Source organism: Chiroxiphia lanceolata, chromosome 5, assembly GCF_009829145.1.
Source record: "Chiroxiphia lanceolata isolate bChiLan1 chromosome 5, bChiLan1.pri, whole genome shotgun sequence".
NCBI lineage: Eukaryota > Metazoa > Chordata > Aves > Passeriformes > Pipridae > Chiroxiphia > Chiroxiphia lanceolata.
In genome coordinates this window covers 27,466,574-27,489,818 of record NC_045641.1, presented here as the reverse complement: position 1 = coordinate 27,489,818, position 23,245 = coordinate 27,466,574, and the positions used below count along the sequence as shown (strand labels likewise).

Sequence of the window (23,245 nt, the reverse complement as noted above, 5' to 3'; positions counted from 1 at the left end):
CCAATTTGCAAATCAAAAAAGCATTTTACAAACACCAGAGTTCAGAATATCTCCTTAATCATGCCAGGTTTTCATCACTTTCAAGATTTATTCTAAAAGTGGCATTATTTGGTGGGAAAGAGAGAGAGTGTAAGGACAATTTTATCACTGAGTTGGCAAAGACCAGTAACTCCAATAGTGATGCCCAGGCCTCATAACTGGTATCACAGCTGGCTGGCTGTGTGCAGGTCACCTAACTATTCTGCTTCATTTGCTAAATCTATAAAAACAGTGAACACATGTGAGCTACTTTGAATGTAGAAAGCACTGCTTGAAAGCTTTTAGCATTATCATCTATGTCATTTAACTCACTAATAAATAGAAAACCTATTCCTCTCAGCATGTTTTTTTTTCAGTTTTTCCTTTCACAAATAAAACTAACATCAAGGGTAATAATTCTAATGGGCTATCTTGATTCTGTATAGCACTGCCAGTATTCTTTTAGTAAGAAAATGGAGCTTTTGACAACACAAAGAGCATGAGAGGCAAGTGATATAAACACACCTAACAGTCAGTGCAGCACCTGACCTTGAAATGTTTGCTATTGATTCTGCCCACAACACTTGTAGAGAGTTAGCCTGAAACACAGATGAGATGAAGATACAGCCAAAGAATACCAAACAATTTTGAACATCAAAATATATTCTCAAGTGCATTTATCCAAGTGTAGATGACAAGCATGGTACAAGAGATGTCTTTCATTAGAGAATCACTGTAAAGGGGGACGAATGCAGGCGTTGGGAAAGGCAGATGAGATCCCCACACCCACCCACCAGAGAAGATTACATAACAGAGACAACCTGTTTTCTGAGCAAGTTGCCAAAAAATTATCTGTATTAAAGAGTATAAACGATACTTATTGCAGATAATATACAGTTTGAATGCAGGTGACCAGCTTTACAGGTAAACAACCATCTCTACAAGCAACATATTTATTCCAGATCATTTATCTATAGCTTTGCACCTTGTATTTAAATATCAACACTTCTGCTTGCCTTTTTGTTTGTTTGTTATTAGAGGTAAATTCCCTTCTTTGCAGCTCTGTCCCATAATCACAACAATATGGCAATGCCTTGAATGTTTGCTGCATGTCATCTCACAATAACATCCCAAATTCTCCCATATTCCATTTTTAGCCTGTCTGTTGTCCAGACATGATATACGTTGTTGCTGCTGTTAGAAATCTAACTGACTGCTGAATTGAAGAAGCCAAATGGCTGTTGTTGGGAAACCATGCAGTGATTTGAAGACTTAAACCCCAAGGTTGTGTGAGGTGTAAACTTAGTGCCTTTGAGACTCATGAGCCACAGTTGAAATTTGGCAGCTTGGTCAAAAGTCATTAGGAAAAGAATAACAGACAGAGGGGAAGATCATATGTACTTAATTTCTTTAGGTAACTAGGCTAAAAACAGAATACATCTTTTATTTCAAGCAAATTTTAAAACAAAGAAAATGTAGACTCTGGTATTAAATTTTGAATCATTAACATCAGGCTAATTATTTCTAATTTTAACAGAAAAAATAGAAAATTGTGTCATCAATTTAATGATTAGCGATATTAGGTGCAAAATGTAGATTTAGTAACAGATTTTAACATTTAAAAAACATTTTTGCAGTCAGTATAAGTGAACTAACATTTCGTTGGTTGAGTACAGATATAATTAATGTCTCATATGTCTTCTATCTTAAGAGACAACAAGGAAGTAATTTTGTCTTTTTACATACTCTAAATACCATCTCTTAATATTCCTACATAGCACTATTACAGTCTATAAGATAGTAATAGATAGTACTATACTATCTCACGCTACTTACAGATCTTCACACCTGAAGGACAGAATGCCACCCAGAAGGACCTGGACAAGCCTAAGAAGTGGCCCCATGGAAATCTCATAAGGTTTAACAAGACCAAGTGCAAGGTGCTGCACATGGGTTGGGGCAACCCCCGGCTGGGGGATAAGCAGCCCTGCCGAAAAGGACTTGGGGGTGCTAGCGGATGAGAGGCTGGACACGACCCAGCAAGGTGCACTTGCAGCCCAGAAAGCCAGTCGTGTCCTAGGCTGCATCAAAAGCAGTGTGGCCAGCAGGTCAAGGGAGAGGATTCTGCTCCTTTACTCCTCTCTGGTGAGACCACACCTAGAATACTGCATCCAGCTCAGGAGTCTCCAGCACACTGACCTGTTGGAGCAAGTCCAGAGGAGGCCACAAAGATGATTAGAGAAATAGAGTACCTCTCCTACAAGGAAAGGTGAAGAGAATTCAGTTTGTTGAGCCTGGAAAGAGAAGGCTTCAGGGTGACCTAATTGCAGCCTTTCAGTACCTGAAGGGAGCCTACAAGAAAGATGGAGAGAGTCTATTTACAAGGGCATGTAGCAACAGGACAAGCGGGAATGGCTCCAAAGTGAGAGCAGGTTAGGTTAGATATTAGGAAAACATTCTTTACTGTGAGGGTGGTGAGGCAGTGGAGTGTTCAAGGCAAGGCTGGATGGAGCTTTGAGCAACCTGGTCTAGTGGAAGGTGTCTCTGCTTATGGTAAGGGTATTGGAACTAGATGATCTTTAAGGTTCCTTCCAACCCAAGCCATTCTATGATTCTATGATTAAATAATATCACAATACCAGAGTTTGGTTTTCCTTGAGCAGTAATGTTAGCTCAATGAAATTTTCAACCTACACTTAAGTGAGAAGCACAGCCTTCTGAAAGACTGAGAACTACCTATTAATTTAACAAAAAGTGCCTTGGAATTTCTTGCATATTTCCCTGTATGTAAAATCTTCTGTAAAGCAGGTCAGACTCTTCACTGTATTTCTCAGGGTACATCTATATAGAATTTTAATTTGAGTCAACAGTCCACTTTGAAGCTAATTGCTTGACCATCCATTGATTTGGTTCACACTGCAGAGTTACTAGGTTACTTGGTTACAAGATTTTGTAGAGCATCCACAGTGCCAAACTGCCGACAAGAAAGAGCATGGTTTGACAGTGAGCTGTCACTGCCCGGGCAACTCAACCATCCTGTGGCCAATTCCTTTGCCAGATCTTCTTTCCTTCACTTCTTTCTTAAGCTACATCAGAAGCCACCCAAATACTTGTTTTAGAACTACCCCTCTGCCCCAGCACTTATCCTTTCAGAAGTCCCATACATGAATGGATGTCCCTGCATAGAAGGGGAAGGATGTTGGCTAGAAATGAGCCCCTCCACCAGAAACATTCCCCATGACTACAGAACTCCATCCCAGACTGTGTCCCAGGGACCATTAGAGAACAGTGGAATAAATTGCACTTGGTATTAGGGCTCAGCACCCACCTTTACCCTGCTCAAGCTTCTTTAGCTGGAAGAGAGGGATCAGAGATCTAGTAAGATTTACACACATGCCTAAGAAATATTATCTTTTCCTTCATCAGATCTTTGTATCTATTCTGCCATATTTTGTAGGGTACACTGCCAGTAAATAAAAACTAGGCCTTCTGGCAGGTGCTTATCTGTTTTGTCTTCTCTTAATCTATTAATTAAAGACCTCCACACATATCGATCAAAGCCACATTGCTGTGGTCAAAGCTACACTATGCTAACATATACTGGGTTTTGCATTCACTTTCCCACTTCTCTCCTCCTATTTATAATTTTCACTGTTACCTTTTGACATAAATTATATTTGAGCTTTTTCACAGCAGTAAATAACTGCCTACAAGGGTGCCTCTATTCTATAAATTGCTGTAAAATATATTTACTAGAAGAAGATAGTATTATGTGGTAAGCATAAAGAACATATCTTTAAAATAACATTGAAAGATAAAAGAAAGCATTTAAATTACAGCCTTTTTAAATTCAATTTCAAAAAGTGAGTGAAATATAGTCCCCGGTTCTACCACTCAGCCATGAAATCCCTGTCAGTTCTTTTTTACTTCATTTGCATGTTTTCAAACACAAAATGTTTCTTCTATCTTCTGCTTTATGCAGAAAAAACCTCTCTTAAAGAACTGACAAAAAGAGTCACCATGTCAATTACTTAAGATAAATATATTTACAAAATAGAGGGAATATTTCCATAAGTAACCACGTGCTTAATGCATCACTCAGATGTATGTAATTTAAAAATGTGTACATGTCATTTCTTCAAAGTCTCTATTTTGCTATTCTGTGTTTAACAAGGTGGAAACAGCCTTCAGTAATTTTGGCATAGGCTGTTTAAAAAAAAATATTAAGAATTGCAAATATAATTTGATAGTATGAATTAAACCTTCATTCCTTTTTTGCAAGTACTTTCATGAGTGAATTTTTGTTTGGAGAAGTGCTTTGGTAGGGGCATTTTTATTAATTGTATCACATGCTGTGCAAACATACATTCATGCAAATATCTGACATAATTGCCTTTAGAATTAATGTGGAGGAAAGATGAAATGTCTGGTGATGCCAGTGTCTAATCATTCAGTATAGATGGTTAATTATAATCAGAGGTAGTCACAGAAAAAAAGCAGAGCAGATAGCAATTCAAAGGCCTAGGTTACACAGAGATAAGTCCTTTGCAAACCTTGTATCAGATCTGTAACTTGTAATGTAGCTTCCACACCAACTCACCCAACTTCCCCCCAACTCACTTTCACATCTTTGAATGGGGGCAAAACGAGGAGTCAAAACTATCGCAAGCTCAAGGAGTTGCCAGTGAAGTTTAAATCCTGACTAGCCACAAGATTATCTGTGGCTATTACTTCAGACTCTAAAAAAAAGTTCTTATCACAGATATTTATGCCTTTTGAATTTTCATTTAGCTGTACTGACGTCATTTCCTAAGGCACATATCTTAAGGCAGAACAAAATACAAAGAAGTTCTACACTTGGCAATCAAAGCAGAAAAATAAAGCTGCAAGATGGTTTAGATAACCTAAAACATATAAAATCACCTTATAATTAACAGCAGTGTCAGCCTCACACACTAGCTCTCATCTTTCTGTCTTGCTCTCAGTGATATTTGATATTTTCAAGTGAGAGGAAAAAACAATATATTATTTAAGATTCAGGAGACAAGGCATGCTGCATTAATGATAATCAGACTGCTGCCACTGAGTCACTTGTAGAGCTGATGCTGATTCGATGAGATATGAATGGAAATAACAAACTGTGTGGACTTGAGTTCTTAAGACCTCTATTTTGATGGCACTGGCTACAGCTGCTTTCCATATGTCTCTGCATAATAGTAGTGTATGTGCGTGGGGGGAATTCAAATGTGTCAAATCAAATACCATTCAAGCGTTAATTCTAGAGATTTTTCATATTCTATAAGGAAGAAAAGTCTGAATAAACTCAACATTGTATTTCAGAGATACATCAAACAAAAATGAAGCTTGAAACCTCTAGGAATACCTGCTCAAAACTCAAACAAAAGGGAATTTTTTTTTCATTAAAAAATGCCTAGGTTCCACAATATATACTAAAAATTGTCTAAGCACAGCAACTATGTTAGGTGAAAACAGATGCTGTGATACTAGTATAAAAATCATCCACCCTATACAACTTCTAGGTAGTGCTCTTGATTCATGATAACTTCTTAGCAGCATTTTCTATCTTTCAAGCTCAATATGACCATTTCACTCAAAGCAAAGGCACTCACAAGTCATATGCTCTCTTCAGAACAACGCTAAACACCTATCAAGAATTTAAAGAAATCTAAAATTGCACGATGACTGGACTCCCCTTTGCAGTGCAGTACTTAAGTTTATCAAATGGCAATTTAACATCTAAAATACACTGTCACACTAGGACATAATTACTGGCTGAATAATGTGCATAAACAAGTACTCAAGATTTTTTGTGAGGATCAAATATGGTACTATATAAGCTTTTCAGGGTCTAAGAGAGTGGAAATCTTAGTGTCTATCTTTATGTAGGAAATCTTTTTTTTTTTTAATCCACCCCCTCCTACAAAAAGGAATCAAAGATGCTATATCTCTACAAACCCAGTAAATCAATTAATGAAACTGGTAGAAGCCACCCTGAAAGAGCTCTGCAGCTAACCTTTTTCGTAACTGAACTAGGCAGACAGACACTGTAAGCCTGACACATCCTCCTGTCAATGGACTTGCTGCACAGCTGAGAAAACTGGAGAGTTTGTTGAATGTGCATTTCTCAAGCTGCATGTTTGCTATTGCCATATATAATTTAATGAATGAAAAACATAAGCAAATAATAAACAAAACAAAAAAACCCCCAGCCACCTGAAAGAAAGAATCAAGAAGAGCAGCGTAACCTTAGATTGACATCATCTTTAAAACAGGCTTGAAGGCAAAGTTCATGGCTTTAAAGCAATTACATAGTCCCTCCATCCATATTCTCTCTGCTGTCACTGTAGAAGCAACAGAATCCTTGCCCCACTGTAAGAGTGGACTCAAGTACACACGAAAATGTGTGAAATAATTAGCTAATCTGAAAAACAGATTCCATTTAAATACTGAAGTGATTCATCAAAGCACAAGGATATCTTAAAGAAAAATATATCAAAAAGAGGTCAAGGAGACCTAAACAAATGGAAATACAATTCTGCTACTCACCCTCAGATCTTCCTTTGTATTGAAGCTATCAAGAAGCTGTTGATAATGTCTATCAGTCATTTGTCGCAAGAGTGACAACAAACAAGAGACAAATTCCCCCTGTTCAGATAAGCCAAGAGTAGGAATATTATAATATTTTCTGCACTTGAGTTTAAACTGTTACATTATAAGCACTTCAAAATAATTAACAAATGCAAGGGAAATTAATCTACAATTAGGCTTCAACTCCACATATTGTGAAAATACATTAATTCATCTATGCACTTCCTTCCCATGTAAAGAAATATTTCTCCCCAAATGCAGTTTACTTGCTTAGCAAAATCTATTTTAAATAGTTCCAGCAGGGCTAAACCAGTAAAAGTTTTAATTTGTGATTTGTTTCCCTTGTATCTGTTTTCAAACAAATTACTTAGATTGCTAAAATTACAGCCTCTTCAGTCAACTCAGTTTTGAAACAAATATAAACAAACATTTTGCAACAATTCTGGGAAGAATGTTATTGTTTTCATTTAGGGAAGAAATTAATGGAGTTAGCTGGGAAGTTTTCAAAACATTTTGTCATCTCAAAAAACCAAAATTTGTCAAAAAACCCACTCATTTGTAGGGCTGAACAAGCTGAAAATATTTTGGTTGGAAGTTTCTTTGGGCCTACAGAAGAATTTCTCATTAAAAGAGCAGAAAATTGCACTGGGTATCTCCAACAAGCAATCAAATGACCAGGACATTATAGTAAGGAACAGGTTCTCCTGATCTTCCTTTCTTCTTATTCACTTTCAAATTGGGAAGAAACACTGAATGGTATCAATCTGGTGGTCAGACTGCAGAGTGGATGAGGACAGAGTGGAAGGTCTGGTTTGTATCCTAGTGCTTATAAAGAACAATTCTGAAATCTTACAAGCTTGCTAAAAAATGGGAAATACATTTCTGGCCTGGATCTTACCAGGACTGGAGAATGAGACTGGCAGAACAGATAGGTATGATAACAGCACTTCAAAATGGTGTCTTTTATTAGATTTATTAGTCTGTCAAGTCAAATTTTGGGAAGATTTTCCCCTGTCTTTCATTAAAACCAGAAAATAAGACTAAAAGGAAGTATGTTTTCACAGGAGCGGCTGTTCCGGATTTAACACTGGAAGGCCTAATTCATTTGTGATTATACCTGGTATACTCAATGGTGTACAAGGTGATGTCTTTCACTGGCAACATGGTGATAAAGTAATAATTGTCTTGCTGATAATAAGATTCCACACTGAAGTAATGATCTCAAATTAATTACCTACCTGTAAGACCACTGTGTTTTACAGTGAACATAGCATTCATAGAAACATAGAATCATAATCTCAAAACAATATCCTAAGGCTTCAAAATCTCTGCATCCTCATGCTCTGTGCATAAACATAAAGGTTACAGCTACCGTCTTGTAAATCTCTGTATACCCGACTGCTGGCTTGAGTGACAAAATTTGTGTGTGAACCTTTGGAATCTTCCTTTCCTGCTTAGACATTTTAAGCAATCCTTTCTAGTCACCTTTCTTCTATGTTCCCACATTTATTTCAACTTACAGTGGTATATTAAAAATCACAGTCTATTATAGAGAGCTGTACTATTATAGTTGATAGACAGATTAACTTTAAAAGAGTTCCAACTTCAGCTAATTCTTAACTGACTTCTAAATTTAAGTTTTTAATTTGAATGTAGGTAGCTATGCAGGCTGGTTTTTAAAATAGCAATGAACATTCAGCTTCATTTGTTGAACTTAACATAAAAATGTATGTTGTAGGATTTCTGCCAGTGTTAGCCACAGACTAACTTTTGAATCACGTGCAAAAGCAAACTCCACACATAAAACAACCTTGATAAAAAACATTTAGGACCCAATTCCAGTGTCAAACGTCAAGCCAAGCAGTATACTAAAATCACGTAAGTAGAATCCTTAAGTAATTTTTTGTGTCTTATTTAAGGAGCACAATTATTAAAATACATGGAGCTACAATTAAATTTCAGTTCATTTAGTTTTGAGGGACTAAACTTCCAAAATCTGAAATATAAAGGTTCACTTTAATAAAATTGCTTTCTGTCAACTCTTTATACATAAATGCATTTTTTTCTTAAGGAAATCCAAAGGTCTAAACCACTGACAAACTAAAGCAGAAGTTTCACCTTCACCATTGAATTAAATTCTATGTTTGTCAGTGCAACATCTGTAACACTGACACCCTGAAGCCATGTCTTTTTTGTGCTCAGTTTAAAGCATCACATTCATCTTGCAGGTTACCATCTAACAAGACTGCTCACTGCAAATTAAATGATATCCAGGTACCAAAACTACTTGAGATGAAAGAAATGGTGCACAAAGCCTGATGATGCTTGATTTTATGCTGTTTGTTTGTGAAGAACAACAGTGATACATGGGCCCAGAAGATTACACAGTTTGGGACTACTTCCACAAGGAAGACTGCGTCTGATCTGAAACTATGACAAAATTTTATCAAGTGTGCTGCCATGATACATCTCACAAAGAATATTTTGTGATACATGCAGTTTGAAATAATGGTAACATACTGGAACAGACTCTACTGCTGTACTCTCACTGAGTACTTTATCATACTTGCTCTACAAATAGTTCCAAGAATCTGCCTCCATGTGTTGCCAGAAGCCCATACTGCATGATGATTCCACATGAATGTATATAATTGCCTTATGCTGTGTTGTGAGTCATTTCCACATTAAGTATTCTTTGAGAGCCTGTGGTGACAATGACATGGCTTTTCTAATGCATTAAAGAAAATTTTGCAACTTGAAAGCACTTTTCAAGTCTAATTTTTTGATGGTATAATAGAATTAGGCTGTTGTGGTGTTTAATGAAAACTTAATCTACAAGCAAGTGGATATCTCATAAAAAACCAATAAGCTCAGAGCTTTACTACACTACTGTGTCAAATACTACTCCCCTTTCTTCAGCTTAGATTTTCTTTTGGTGGCTTGATATGCCACTCAGCATACATTTGTAATTTTGGAATTTAAAGAAAAAAACCCCAAACTCTTAGATGCATAGTGCTGCTGGATCACAATGATTAAAGCATGGTGTTATTTTATTACTGAGCTTGGTCAGCTCCATAAAGCACTCCATATACAGTTTGTTCTCCCTCGGATAAAGTAAAAAAGAAAACAAACAAAAAAACCACCAACAACACATTTCTTCCATAGCTATTAAATGCTTTTGAAATATTTGATCTCAGAGGAAATTCTAGTTTGAACAGTAACCATCTCTTCCTTAACAAAAACTGTTATAGTGTAAATATTGGACAATTAATTAGTCGAGTGTATAACAAGATGGCAAATCACTCAACCTAGTATGTACACAAAATGCTACCCCCTCACATCATATCGGGGTCACATCCCTGGCTATATCAGAACCAATTTGCCCTTGAAAAGTAAAGTGAAAACCTTGCTGCAAACAAAGTAAAATAACACTTCATTTTCTTTGATCAATGCTCATCACAGGCTTTTCTGTAAATGCCTGCATTTCAACCTTCTAATTTGCATGAGTTGTTATTGCAGGTTCACAAAAACATCATTTGCTAATCTTCTAAATCTATCCTCTATGCTCTACTTCATGTGATAGAAACAAAGCTCAAATCCTTAGCCAAGAGAACAACAAAATGCCTTTCAATTAATAAATCTGGATTTGTACAAGTTAGCATCATAGATTCTGCAGACATTTTAGAGCTGTTCCATCATGAAAAGATGTATGCATTTTAGGAAGTAAAATGTTATGGGTTGATACTCTTCCATTTTCAGGAATTCAAACTTAAAGAGAGTTTCAGAAAGCAATTACATTTGCCAACAAAAGAAACATACTGAAATAATTACTAACCTGAAAGAGTCTTAAAGGAAATTTTATCTTTTGGGCTTGGTTTTTCGTTTTTTTGGTCACAATTTATCAATAAATTTAATTTCAAAAAAATCACTATTTCCACTAAAAATGAGTAAAATGCAGGAAAGCTTTTCGTAGTTCTCATTGTCTGTTTTATACACAAAATCTTAACACTGTGAATACAAAGACAATAACGTCACAAATCTAGTAGTCCTACCAGTGACAATTGTGAGCTATTTAATTTTAAGAAACTTACAGTCACATCTTGAAACTGGAGGCGCAGAGCAGAGCCTGATGGTTGTGGTCGGCTGGTGATCTCTAGTATGGTCCTTAACAGAATATCTAGCAGACTGTTTACAATCACATCAATTTCTTCCAGGACTGATTTTTCCTTAAATAATAAATAAAACATTTAAGATTTTAAAATAGAAAGATGACCACAGACGTATTTCCTTTGATGTAGTTTTATTATGAATGATACATTCAAGAAAAAAAGAACTATTCTCTAATTCAGATATTGTTTAATTCTATTGATTTTTCCGAACAGTTTTCAATTAATTACATTGAGCTTAAATACAGAGGACAGTTATGGAGATAACTTTGAATATGTAAACATTCATCAAATTGGCATGTCTCTTTTTTTAATTGATGCTTAGAAGAAAGCAATAAATAATATACAAGAACTTTTCGGGCAAAATTTTTATAGGTAACACTCATATATTTTCTGGGGAAATTGCCAAGAAAGGTTTAAATTCCAAAAAGCAGAATTCTATTTTCACACTTTGAAACCAGAAACAAGCAGATGGTATTCAACCTGCAAGACCTGCTTCATCAGTAAAGACCAGCAACATGGCTTCCCATCAACTGAGTAGCACAAACAAATTAGTCATTTATGTAAGCCTACAAAACAACATCAGTCGTTGTACACAACATCAATACAAAGAAACCAAAGTGTTCACTGACGAAAAGAGACCTTAGTTACATGCATGAAAATACTTGATAAAGTCAAGCTGTAGTTACTTCTCCTTTTTAATTCAGATGGACATATGTTTTCTGTGTTTCAACACTGTTTTGTGTCTCCACTGCAACAGACACCACCATCTTAATTGGAGCGATTTTATCCACAATTTAAGATGACACTTCTTTACAGAAACAAACACTTCATAATCAAATGCACACAATCAAACTAAAACAGCTGACAAACAAGTTGTTCAACTTTGCTGAATAATGCATAGGAGTGATTTGGATTTTTTGGGAGGTGGTGTTGTTTGGTTTTGGTTTTTTGTTTGTTTGTTTTATTTTGCTTCCTAGACACCAAAAGCACAAGATTTGTAAAAAACTTCAAAATTCCTGTTCCGACTTAAGTTGAATCTAGTGTCACCGTCATGTTCTTTGTCACTTCATCTAGCATCAAAAAACTGCTAACTTGGTTACTTATGAAAGCAGACAGTATACACGATATTTAGGAACTGTATTAACTGTGAGGATCCATGCACAAACTACTGTTGGAATGGCCAACAACCTTAATTTTCAAACCTGCCTTACTGCAAATTCTCTTTTCCCTCAACCTCTAAACTATCTTGAGTACCATGGAAGGAATGAAGTTCTGAACCAATTCACAAAAATCATGTCAAATTCACCAAATTGTTAATACTCCCAATGACTCAAAGAATACTAAAATTATTAGCTGCATATTCTGAACATTGGAGAGTTCTATGTAGACATCCACTTGTTAATGTGTACATCTCTAGCTTAGTGACTCCAAATGGAAGACCTGCTGCAACTAAGATCGGACATATAAGACTTTGTCTCAGTCCAAAACCACAGCTCTGCTTTATCATCTATCACTTCATCTTGTGATGAGGTCTTATACATCCAGAAGAAGCTGTAATAAAAACATTATTACAGTGTCAAAGGTGCAAGACATACCTATATCAAATCACTGATGGAGCAACTTTAATTAGATGGAGTAACCTAAACCAGTTCTCACTAATGCATTACAAGGTAATGTACGCTGCCCTTGATATGCATGTACTAGGCTAACTACAGGCAATGTTTGGTTTTAATTGTCTTATATCCTGTTGCCTGCCAGAACCTATCATCATCTTCACATTTGCAATAGACCTGTCTAAGCTAGCTCTCATATGGAGCTTTCACAGATTAATTTGCAAACACAAACATCAAAAATTGGCTACAAAGTTTATCAAATAACAACCAAGTGCATTTCCCCTTGCAATACTCATATTGATCTATTTACCTATATTAAACCTGTGTACTCTAAGACTAAACAGCCCACAATAGAAAAATGCCCCTAAAAGAAAGTGGACATTTCTTTCCTTCCAGTACAACACTCAAAAAGAGTCAAAGCTTGACAAAACACTACATGATACAATTAAAATACTCTTGCATGGAAAGAAAAGAGTCATGAGAAATCAAAATCACATATTTATGCAGATTCATTACAGAAACAACTCTTTAAAATGCTCTGGGGCAAGGTCCACTCTGTGTCATTAAAAGTCACTGAGCCATAAAAAGAAGTTCAAATGGATGTGATATGGTGTTTACTCACTGAGCTGTTCTTCTTGATGAGGCAAAATATGTTGCTAAGGATACGGGCACACATTATAAGGTCCTTCTGCTCTTGTAAATGCATGTGGAGATGATGCAAAACTACCGGAAGAAGAATGCATCGAGAATCTGGAAAAAATTAAATATTTTATGAGTAGGAGCCTCTCATATAATCGCTAAATTTTAATACAGACATAAAATGCGCCTTTGGTCCAAAACAGTATTTCTGATGAGCAGAAGTTTTTGCTTGCTTTAACCAACATTTTTGATAAGCAGAAGCTTTTATTTCATAATCATAATATCCTAAAACAAATGTCTGAAGAATACACAATATGCTGAAAGTCATTGATGGAGAAAAACACCACTGTGTGGAACATACTATATATAACAGAAATTTTCTAGTTTTTATTGAACTGTCATGCAAAACAAACTGTATTCAAAACAATGTGAAATTATGCTCTAGTATTCCTGCCATGTGACAGGACCCATTTACAAGCCCAGGTCACAACAGACTTCATCTGGAACTTATGTTATTCTACAGATGAGTTCTATTTTACAGAGAAGAAGTACTTTCAGAATTTTCACTTTTCCAGATTCCTCACTCCTACTGAGTATGAGCAATTTAGACTACTGGTGACTACATAAAATGATTTGCTTTTCCATTATCTCATTTTCTAAACACAGCTCTTTGGTGCTGTTTTCAGTCTTGAATTCTCTGAAAATTATGCAAGAATGTCATTAACATGCTATTTTTTCCTGCTTCTTTTTCTTACAATTAAAGACAATATTAAATGGGAAAAACCCATAATACCTACACTTTAAATACCTATTTACAACTCGATAAATGGAAAGGGTGTTACCTGTTTTCATTTTGTTGTTGTTTTTAGATCTTTTCCATAACTGAGAATTTATATTTTCATAGAAATGTATTTGAATAATTTCCTCTATTGAAATGTTAATGATGATGATGATTATATACTCCATTATATAAATATATTTATCTACAGAGTTTCTTTGTTCATTACTGCAATTATATCCTAAAAACTGAGTTATCTTGCTGGAAAATTACCCCTTCAAAATATTTTTGCCAACCAGGCATTGTTTGTAGATTACTCTTTCTATAAACACTTTTTTTCCCCCTCAACTATTTCCCCTATATTTTAATATGAGGGAGAAAAAGATAGATTTATTATGAGATTTTGTTTAATACTTCTTTTACTCACTGAAATAAAGCACTAATCTTGTTATGCTCTATTATTGTCTTGTTTTGATTGTCTAGTCATCTGTATAATACAAGACAGGGAAACAGCCAATGTGCCAACTCATGGTTAGAAAATGCCACCTTCTGATCCCCTGTCCTAAATCTGCTTACTGATTCCTGTTGGATGAAAAAACAGAGCTTATGCCTTCAGCTGAAACAATAAAGCAGGACTCTCCATTCCTATCAAAAAGACTTCAACCTCTAGGTTACAGGGGATGACTCCTCTTCCCTGCTTTCTGTTAAGCCTCACATGTATTGAATTCTCGACTACCTGTAATCCATCACTGAGAGACAAGATGAAGGGTTCACTCTGTAAATCAGCCTGTGTTTCTCTGGTTGGGGTACTTTCCTAGCAGGCAGGCCATAGGAAGCTAAATCCAGGCTTACAGAGCACTGAATCTGGTCTTCCATTCCCAGGCAAATGCTAAATCACTACTGAACTCCACAGCTATCACAGAGCAGTTATAGAAGCTCTTTCACACATTACTGGTATAAGCATTATTGTTAGGGCCATAAGTCTTCTGAGGACAGCAGGTCCTCTCTTGCAGCTACAACTCAAATCCCTCAGCCCAGAAGGTGAGAAGAAACCAGGAGCAGCCCTGTGCCAAGGTGTTCTTTCTTGGTTAACTCTAGGCAGCTTCCTGATGAGCCCACACAGCATTTGGTGCCTTATCTGAGGTGCCCAGTACTCTGTGCACTGCTTACATATAAGTACAGCATCATGAACTCCATTTTGAAGACCAGAGAATCTACATGTAGTAACACTTGACTTGTAAATAGCCAGCTCTTACACATGATGTGGCCTGAAGCATCTCAGGCAAAACTGAGCATCCTCATTCAACTGTTTCAAATATCCTGTTTTTGCAATAGCTTCATAATGATCAGAAACTTTGCTTTACCAAGACCAAATGGATTAGTAAAAAGCATCTTACAATGACTTGCAACTATACATAGGAGGCAACACTGCCAGTTACTGAAATGGCCACCACATATAACAGCTTTTGATATATTCCTTAAAAGCCCAGAATCTAAATACCCCTCTGTCTTGATCTGTTTAGGTGGAGAGATGTAGTGGTATCACGGAAGAGGAGAGCTGGCTCATTCACCTCTGAGGCAAACCAAGGACTAGGTGAGAAAGTTTGGAGAACACAGTATACAACATTTGTCTCAGGTTACTCTTTTTCTTACTAATTGTCAGCTGCAATGTCAGCTCCTGGGTACAAAAAAATTAATGAGCTCAAGGAATGGTACAATAATAAGAACTCCTAGTCATCAGTCACTATCCTAATTTTTCTTCTGTGCAGGAAGTTAAATTAGCTGACTGTTTAAAATGCTAATACTTGTCCTTTACAAATATTATCCAGAGAGAAAAGGAAAAAAATCACAACACAGAGCTTTTCAAATACACGTTTGGTATAATTAGAAAGAGGGTAATCTTAGACTCTGGGCAATCCTTGAGACTTTCCTGTGCAACATTAATATTTAATATTTAACACAGTACAACTTTCCTCCTCGTTTTCCAGATAGTGGTAAAACATCTGAAGACACATACATCACTTTCTTTACTCTATTGTATTTTAAAGATTACTTTCAGAAAGATGATATTCATTTCAACTACTGTATCTGAACAAATGGTCAAAACTTCAGCCTGCTTGGAAAAAAAAAATTAGTGTAATTGAATATTTCAAACAAACACCATTCTCCTTGAACAGTAAGAAACAAGGAAGTTGCTCTTGGTTTTGATAGTTTTACTTGGACCTATTCAATTTATGTTCCCTTGTTTGGATGAAAGAATGGTAGAAGAAAATGCTTAAGCCAACAAAACAGTTGTCACTGCAATTTCAAAACCAAACATACATGTCTATTCTGTGACTCTACGGACATGTCACTGCTCTCAGAACAGCGAGTTTCAAAACTTGTAGCAAGGAACTGTCCTCAGTTATAAGAAAAAAATTGCCTGTAATGCAGAAGGAAAACATAGGCACGGCTCAGAAAGTCCTCCCCGGCTTAAAAATAAGCCACAGAGAAGAAGCATAATCCATATTTCTGCTCTCCACTACAGAGGTTCTAATAAAGGCTGAATTTTTGTATTCAACATACACCCATCTATCCCCCCACAGGTGCCTATAGAAGCACATACACACGAACAACTCCAAAGAATAGTATATTGCTGTGGAAGACAAATTAAGTAAAACTAATTAATCTGATAAAGATTGTGGAGTTCTTCAAAACAATAGTATGGATCAATGTGTAAAACCTTTGTTTTGAAAGAAATTTATTCTTTTTCTTTTTTTTCCCCAAATCTATGTTCGTAAAGTTTAATGTATTTTAACTACACTGAATTCAGGATTTGTATCAACAATTTACATAATTATAGGCTCTTTGCATTGTGATAGCAATCAATTAGCTTGCAGTGATTACTGAGATATGTCTTATTAATGAGAAAATTTGAGTCTTTCGAAAAAACAAGGAATAAGAGGCAAATAATAATACCTAGCTTCTAGAATTAAGCCACCTTATGAGTTAATGGTATCTTCTCCCAACCTTGCTAATGACTTTTTTTTCATTCCCATAGGAAGGCTAACAAACTTTACACAAGGCAGTTCAAAGATATTGAATTATTCTTACTGATTGTGTCAGATATTTGTCTCTGAATGACTGCTGAAACTTATAGCTTCCAACATGTACATTCTCCTGTAATATATAGGATACAATTTTTAGATGAATTCATTCACAAAGACAGGTTAAGTGAAGCAGTCAATCTCAGAAAGAAAACAAATAGGTAATTATCACTTTTCTAATCTATTAATTTTCAGATTCAGTGTAATTAAGGAAAACAATTAAAAAAAGAGTAAGTTAAATATAGAATACATTAAACTTTACATATGAAATCAAGCATCAACTCAGAATTTTTCATAGTTTTCATAATATACATATGATAAAACTATATGGTGTAAATGGTCATATAATTAAACCTCTTTTCTATTTGCTTTGAACAGTTTGGATTATTAAAAGGAAGAGTCTTACCCAGCTACTCTTTCAGAGCTCCAAACCCTCATATTTTGGGAAAAATACAAAGTTTCTTGCCATGTAAGAATAATTTCCATTTGATAAAGGGCTGCACCACTGGTTATAACTGGGCTAAGATACAGGCTTTATTAATAAGTGGGTTTCTTTTTTTTTGGATTTTACCTACTAACGTAATCTCTCTTCTGGTAATTGGTATGTAATATCAGTGGTGATTCTAAGAAAACTCACCCCCTTTGGAGGACAAAACCTAGATGTTCCTCACTTACACATCTCGTGTTTTCATAACTATTGAATTTGCAAGCTCAAAGCAGAAAAAAAAAAGACTGGTGTTCTGCTAATTCCTGTTTAACTATGTTCAAGATATGTTTCTCTATTATTGGCCTTAACTCTTCACAGCAAAACAGATTTAACTCTTCCTTAAAGGAAGTTATAATAATATTTAATGCAAAAAAGAAAACCAAGAAGAGTGCTAGACTACTGATGTATTGGAAATAACAGAGGTAGAAATTCTTCTGGTTACAGATATCAGTTTGGCCATTCTACAAGTATCAAGACGGATGAGTCCAAAGACCAAAATACTCAGCAGACTGGAAGAAAGGCCAAGAGGAAGAAAATACTGGTCATCTTTATAAGCAGGAAAATTGTAATCTGTTTCTTTTTAGACAGCCAGTGACTTGTACAACAAAGATGCAGAGGTAAATATAGGAAAAATAGAAGTGAAGTAAGACTTTAACATTCACTACCTCCTTACAGGAGTAAGGCAGATAATTACTATTGACACTTTTTAACAACTCTGTAGCTGTTACCTATAGGAAGAGCTGAAATTTAAAATCCTTGAAATAGAAAAAGGGTCAAAGCAAGCTATACCAAAACCTCAATACAAATGTCCTATCTACATATGATCAGTAAATACAATATATAACCTGCATCCTCCAGAGTAGCAGGCAGGGATCGGATGCATCAAATACATCTGAAATGGTACTAAACATCTGTGTGTGGGTACCTTAAATCAACCCCTGCATGCCTGATGCTTCTGTTTTCAACAATGTATCAAATACATCTCTTAATTTTAGTGAAAGAGTAGCTTTAGTGTCAGCTGATTTTTTGCAGCACTGGGAGCTAAGGTGCTAGTTGTTCAGGCCCTTCCAGCACAGAACGTGTGAGACTCACATGCTAAATTACTCTCACTTGTTTCCAACCAAGGTCCAGATAACAGATTATGTTATCTAAGAAGTACTCTCCTCATTTTCAGATGTTTGAATAAATAGTTATTCCTATGTTCCATCTACTTCCAGTGTGTTAGCTAGCACTGCAGCTTGCAGTATTCACAATCTTCATCCGGGAGACAGAAATCAATTATTTTATCAGTACCCAGCCTCAACTCCACACTAGGATGTACAGTTTACTCTCCACATTAGTCTAGTGCAATATTTATTTTCCCAAGGGGATTTTAAAAGGACTTCCTTCTAGGGATTGACTGAGGGAAAACCTTAAATTTTTCGTATTTTAAAGAGATAAAAAACTGACAGCAAAGAGATCAATGATGACTGAAATTATACTGTACAAGTGTTTGTCTGAGCTTTCTATCACAGCCATTGGGAGCTTGTATTACTGCCTGATGTCTTTCACACCAGTTTCCCTGCAGTCTAAGAAATTTATATCTTATTTGTGTATAACCCACACTCCATGTAAATTTTAACATGTAATTTTCATTGCTTTTATAGCCAAACCAACTTCTTTATAATGACTTTTTAATAATGGAAATGGATTTGAATAAAAAACTAATTCTTTTACAAAAGGAAGCAGACCAAAAAAAAGTTGTCATACAGTTGAAAGTAGATTTACAGTTCATAAAATCACAGAATCAACTAGACTGGAAGACAGCTCTGAGATCATCAAGTCCAACCTGTGACTGAACACCACCTTGTCTACTAGACCATGCACCAAGTGCCACATCCAGTCTCTTCTTAAATATCTCCAGGGACTGTGACTCCACCACCTCCCTGGGCAACCCATTCCAATGCCCAATCACTCCTTCTGTGAAGAACTTCCTAATGTCCAACTTAAATCTACCCTGGCACAGCTTAAGACTGTGCCCTTTTGTCCTGTCACTAGTTGCCTGGGAGAAGAGACTGACCCCCATCTCGCTCCAACCTCCTTTCAGGTAGTTGCAGAGAGTGATAAAGTCCCCCCTGAGCCTCCTCTACTCCAGGCTAAACAACCCCAGCTCCCTCAGCTGCTCCTCATAGGACTTGTGCTCCAGACCCTCTCAACCTTCCAAGAAAGTCCCCAGGAGTCCTTCACGTGGCATTAAGTAATTCTAATTACATTCATATATTTGGATTGTGTGGTTAGGCTGACCTAACTGAGAATGGGAGGAAAATGGCCATGACACTACCTGGTCCCCAAGTACTTTGTAAGATGAAAAACATAAGCTAGAGCATTCTTAATATTGCTCCATGAATATGTCAGTGTATCAAAGGTCTGATTAGTCAGCTGTAGGCAGAGCTAACTAACTATTCTGGAAGGAATTACCGTGGGAGTCTAAGAAGCGTAAGCTGTTATTCCAGCCAGAATGAAGCGAAGTATCCAGGATGCAGTACTTCTTACCCATTTCTTTGAGCTCATACTTATAAAGTAGAACCACTGAAAGCATTTTAAAAAAATATGCTCAAAGAACTCTTCCTTTATTTTTCAGCATCTCAAAGTATTTATGCGTATCCTGGTAGTTTTTTCAGGGCTTTCATCTTTGCAATGTGTTTATCTTGAATGCTTTAGATGGCAAGAGTTACCGTTTCTACTAAATTCCATCAGCCAATACCCAAACAGCTCTCAGGGCTATTGGTGAGTAAATAAACACTTACTACAATTCTTAAAATATCTTCTATTTTAATTATTTTATTTCAAAGTTACTTAATCTCAAATTTAATAGTTGGTTATTCTATGAGTTTCATTTAGAATGGAAACAAAGAATGTCATGCTAATCACCATTCAGCAGTTTTTCTTCTGCACAGCAAATAACTATGTTGTTGGTGCACCAAGCATCACTTGCATTTGCGTAGCATTTTTATGCTACATTAAGAAACAGAGGATCAAAAGTGTGGAACTAGCAAGAGTTACACAAATAAGACTTAATGGATAAGTGAAAACCTGTTTGATGAACTGCCCACAAATGAACAGCCCCCAAAGAAAAAAAAAAGGACAAAAATAATTTTAGCAAAGCTTTTTCCTTATAATTACTTAAAAAGTATAAGGTAAACTTTTTTCACAGACATATTTCTAGCAGTAGATCAAAAAAACCTATATTTTAAGACTCTGCCTCTGAAAAACAAACCACTAAATTCAAACAACTGTATTCCTGTAAATGAGCAGCTTCTACAGAGCAGTACTTCAAGAACTGTTCCTTAGGAACAGTATTTCCTTCAGTACCTGTTGGTCCATGTACAAAGCACACAATTTGAGTTCCTTATCTGTAGGCAGCTCAGGATAACCTTACCCGGGTTAGTGTACAGATGACTTTCTACAGTTTTCCCAATACTCTGCAGTTTAACAGCTTGAAGGGACTCATCCCCATGCATGACTGTTGGTAAGCTGCCCAGAGCATCGTGAACCAAATTTGCCACTTCTCTTACATCAAAGAGCTTCAAAAGTTCAGAGTACACCGATGGGAATGAGCTGAGAAACACAGCCTAGAGGAACAGGGTAAAAATGGACAGTCAGATATTGCAGAATAGTTTTGACATTTATAGAATTTAAATAACTATAGAAAATAAAGTAACTGTAGAAAAACACCTGGTTTTATATTTCAAGGGTAGGTAGTAGCTTTAAAATGGTCATCTTTTCATGAGAAATATCCTCACATTCATTAATGGGCTTATAAGTGTGACTATTTCCCTTAAGCATTATCTAAAAACTGTTACTTTTTCCCAGGACAAAGTGAAAGTAAAATGTTCAACTTAGAACAAAAATATTTACACTTTAAATACACTTATCTCTGTGTGCGACGAAATTTTTAAAAGGATAGCAAAATCTAGCTGATATGATATCAAAAATATTTGTGTGGAGTTTGCTTTAAGATAAGTAGTATAAAAGCCTCCATATCTTCCATTTGTCAAATAATTAACATTTTTATTTTGGAGTGAGACAGCATTGGTAGTCTTGGTTCACTTCAAGAATCCTAAAATTGGATTAGAAATTCATTGATAAATAGAAAAACAAAACACCATCAAAGTAAGAAGGACAATGTCAGAGAAAAGAAGCTAGAACTGAGATTCCCTTCTTCCTCTCCAAATCTCCCTGACTGAGAAAAGCTACTTATACCTGGGCCCTTCTTCACACTGGTGGCAGAACAGATGACAAAGGTTAAAAATACTGAAGAATAATTTTAAATGGAGCTGTTTATATTATTTTGTTATTGTCTTTTCACTCCAGCTGCTTACACGACAAGAGATGGAAGCATTACCTCTCTACTCTGTTTTCTCTAATTTGCCATTTTCTTGGCAGAACAGTTTTCTACAGAGCTTAGAAATTAATAATTCTTAACAGGATCTTAAACACTTTCGGTTACAGAAATATGGGAAGAGGACAGTACATTTATGAGCTGTAGGAGTTGGTAAATCTCTGGAACTTAATGCAGAGAGCTGTCTCCTGTGTGTTTTGCCTCTGCACTTTAGCACTAGACAATTTTATTAACCTCAATTGAAATAAAGATATCAGCTTATATAGTTCATCAAGACTTAAAAGTTTTCTGGCAAGCATGAAAACCCTGATAGTAGTCTTTTGTATAGCTCAAATTCTTCAGTGTCAATGTGGTTAGACTAAGACGTAAAATGCCCAAACCAGATAAATTACTTTATTTGTATCCATCGATACAATTATTATAATTCAAAATGAAATATCGTATTTAGAATTCTGTATTCCAAGCATATTTAGAAGCCGCTGGTATGAAAATTTCACACTGTAGGATAAAAAGCTGAAAATGCCACTTTGCTCTAGCAAAAACACATTTTCTTTTCTGGACAGGCCTATATATTTGATACTGGATGTGGAAAATGCCAATAAGCAAGGTACACTTGAAAACTTACTTGTAGCTGGGATAAAGCACTAGCTCCTTTGCTCTCTTGAGAAAGAAAGAAGCGTACTGACATAAGAAGCTCTTGAATACAGCAGCGAAATTCCTCCTCATTTTGTCCACCAGTAGCAATAGAGAATAACCTTCGAGACTGAACTATGTATTTGAAGATATATTCCTGTGCCTATAAATGCCAAAATAAGAGATAAATCATAAAAATTAAGACACTCCTCTTTAAATAGAACACACACAATGCTTATATAATTCAAATAAAGACAAGGGTCTGAAACAGGACACCACATCACTTAATTTTGGCAAATCTTTCTATTGAAATACTAGCAACATTTCAAAAGCACATACTCAGAGCTGCTCTTCCCTTGCCTTTCATAATCTCTACAAATCAGGGAACGCTATTTTTTAATCAGATAATATGAAAAAAACCAAAACACCAAACCAACCAAACAACGAAACAACATCCCCACCTACAAAAAAAAAGATTAGACTGCAAATTAAAAATACAGCCCTTCCTTATCAGCAAGGCACCAAAGTTCACAGCAGCATGCTAAAATACAGAAGGGTACCACACTGATATTTTCTTTCCAGCCTGTAGCACCTGTCCCAAATGGGATTATTGTGTTGTATAACTCCGCCTGACAGCATGCTGGGTGCTGTTGATGATACAAGCCAGAGTAACAAGAGTAACCAAACCCATCACCTTTCAGTAGAATTCCCTGCTGTCAGGACTGAACAATTAAGTCAGCATGCATGTCTGCCATTTAGATTCAGTTACGCGATGGATGTTAACACTACCAATGCAATCTATATTTGAATCCTTTGCCTCATACAGTAAGAA

General features: G+C 36.0%; 1 protein-coding gene across 5 annotated transcripts in view; it reads right to left on the bottom strand.

The window, feature by feature from the left end:
- Nucleotides 1-23,245, bottom strand: part of DOCK4 (dedicator of cytokinesis 4) — a 242,770-nt gene that overhangs the window by 55,534 nt on the left and 163,991 nt on the right. For all 5 annotated transcript variants that reach the window (XR_004357092.1, XM_032687917.1, XM_032687919.1 and 2 more), the window contains exons 22-26: nucleotides 22,406-22,576; nucleotides 20,818-21,010; nucleotides 13,032-13,159; nucleotides 10,719-10,853; nucleotides 6,586-6,684 (exon numbers count right to left, since the gene is read on the bottom strand). Coding sequence is in view for 4 of the 5 variants with exons in the window: in XM_032687917.1 (XP_032543808.1) it covers nucleotides 6,586-6,684; nucleotides 10,719-10,853; nucleotides 13,032-13,159; nucleotides 20,818-21,010; nucleotides 22,406-22,576 (726 nt within the window). In the remaining variant the exon portion in view is untranslated. The remainder of the gene's footprint in view (nucleotides 1-6,585; nucleotides 6,685-10,718; nucleotides 10,854-13,031; nucleotides 13,160-20,817; nucleotides 21,011-22,405; nucleotides 22,577-23,245) is intronic.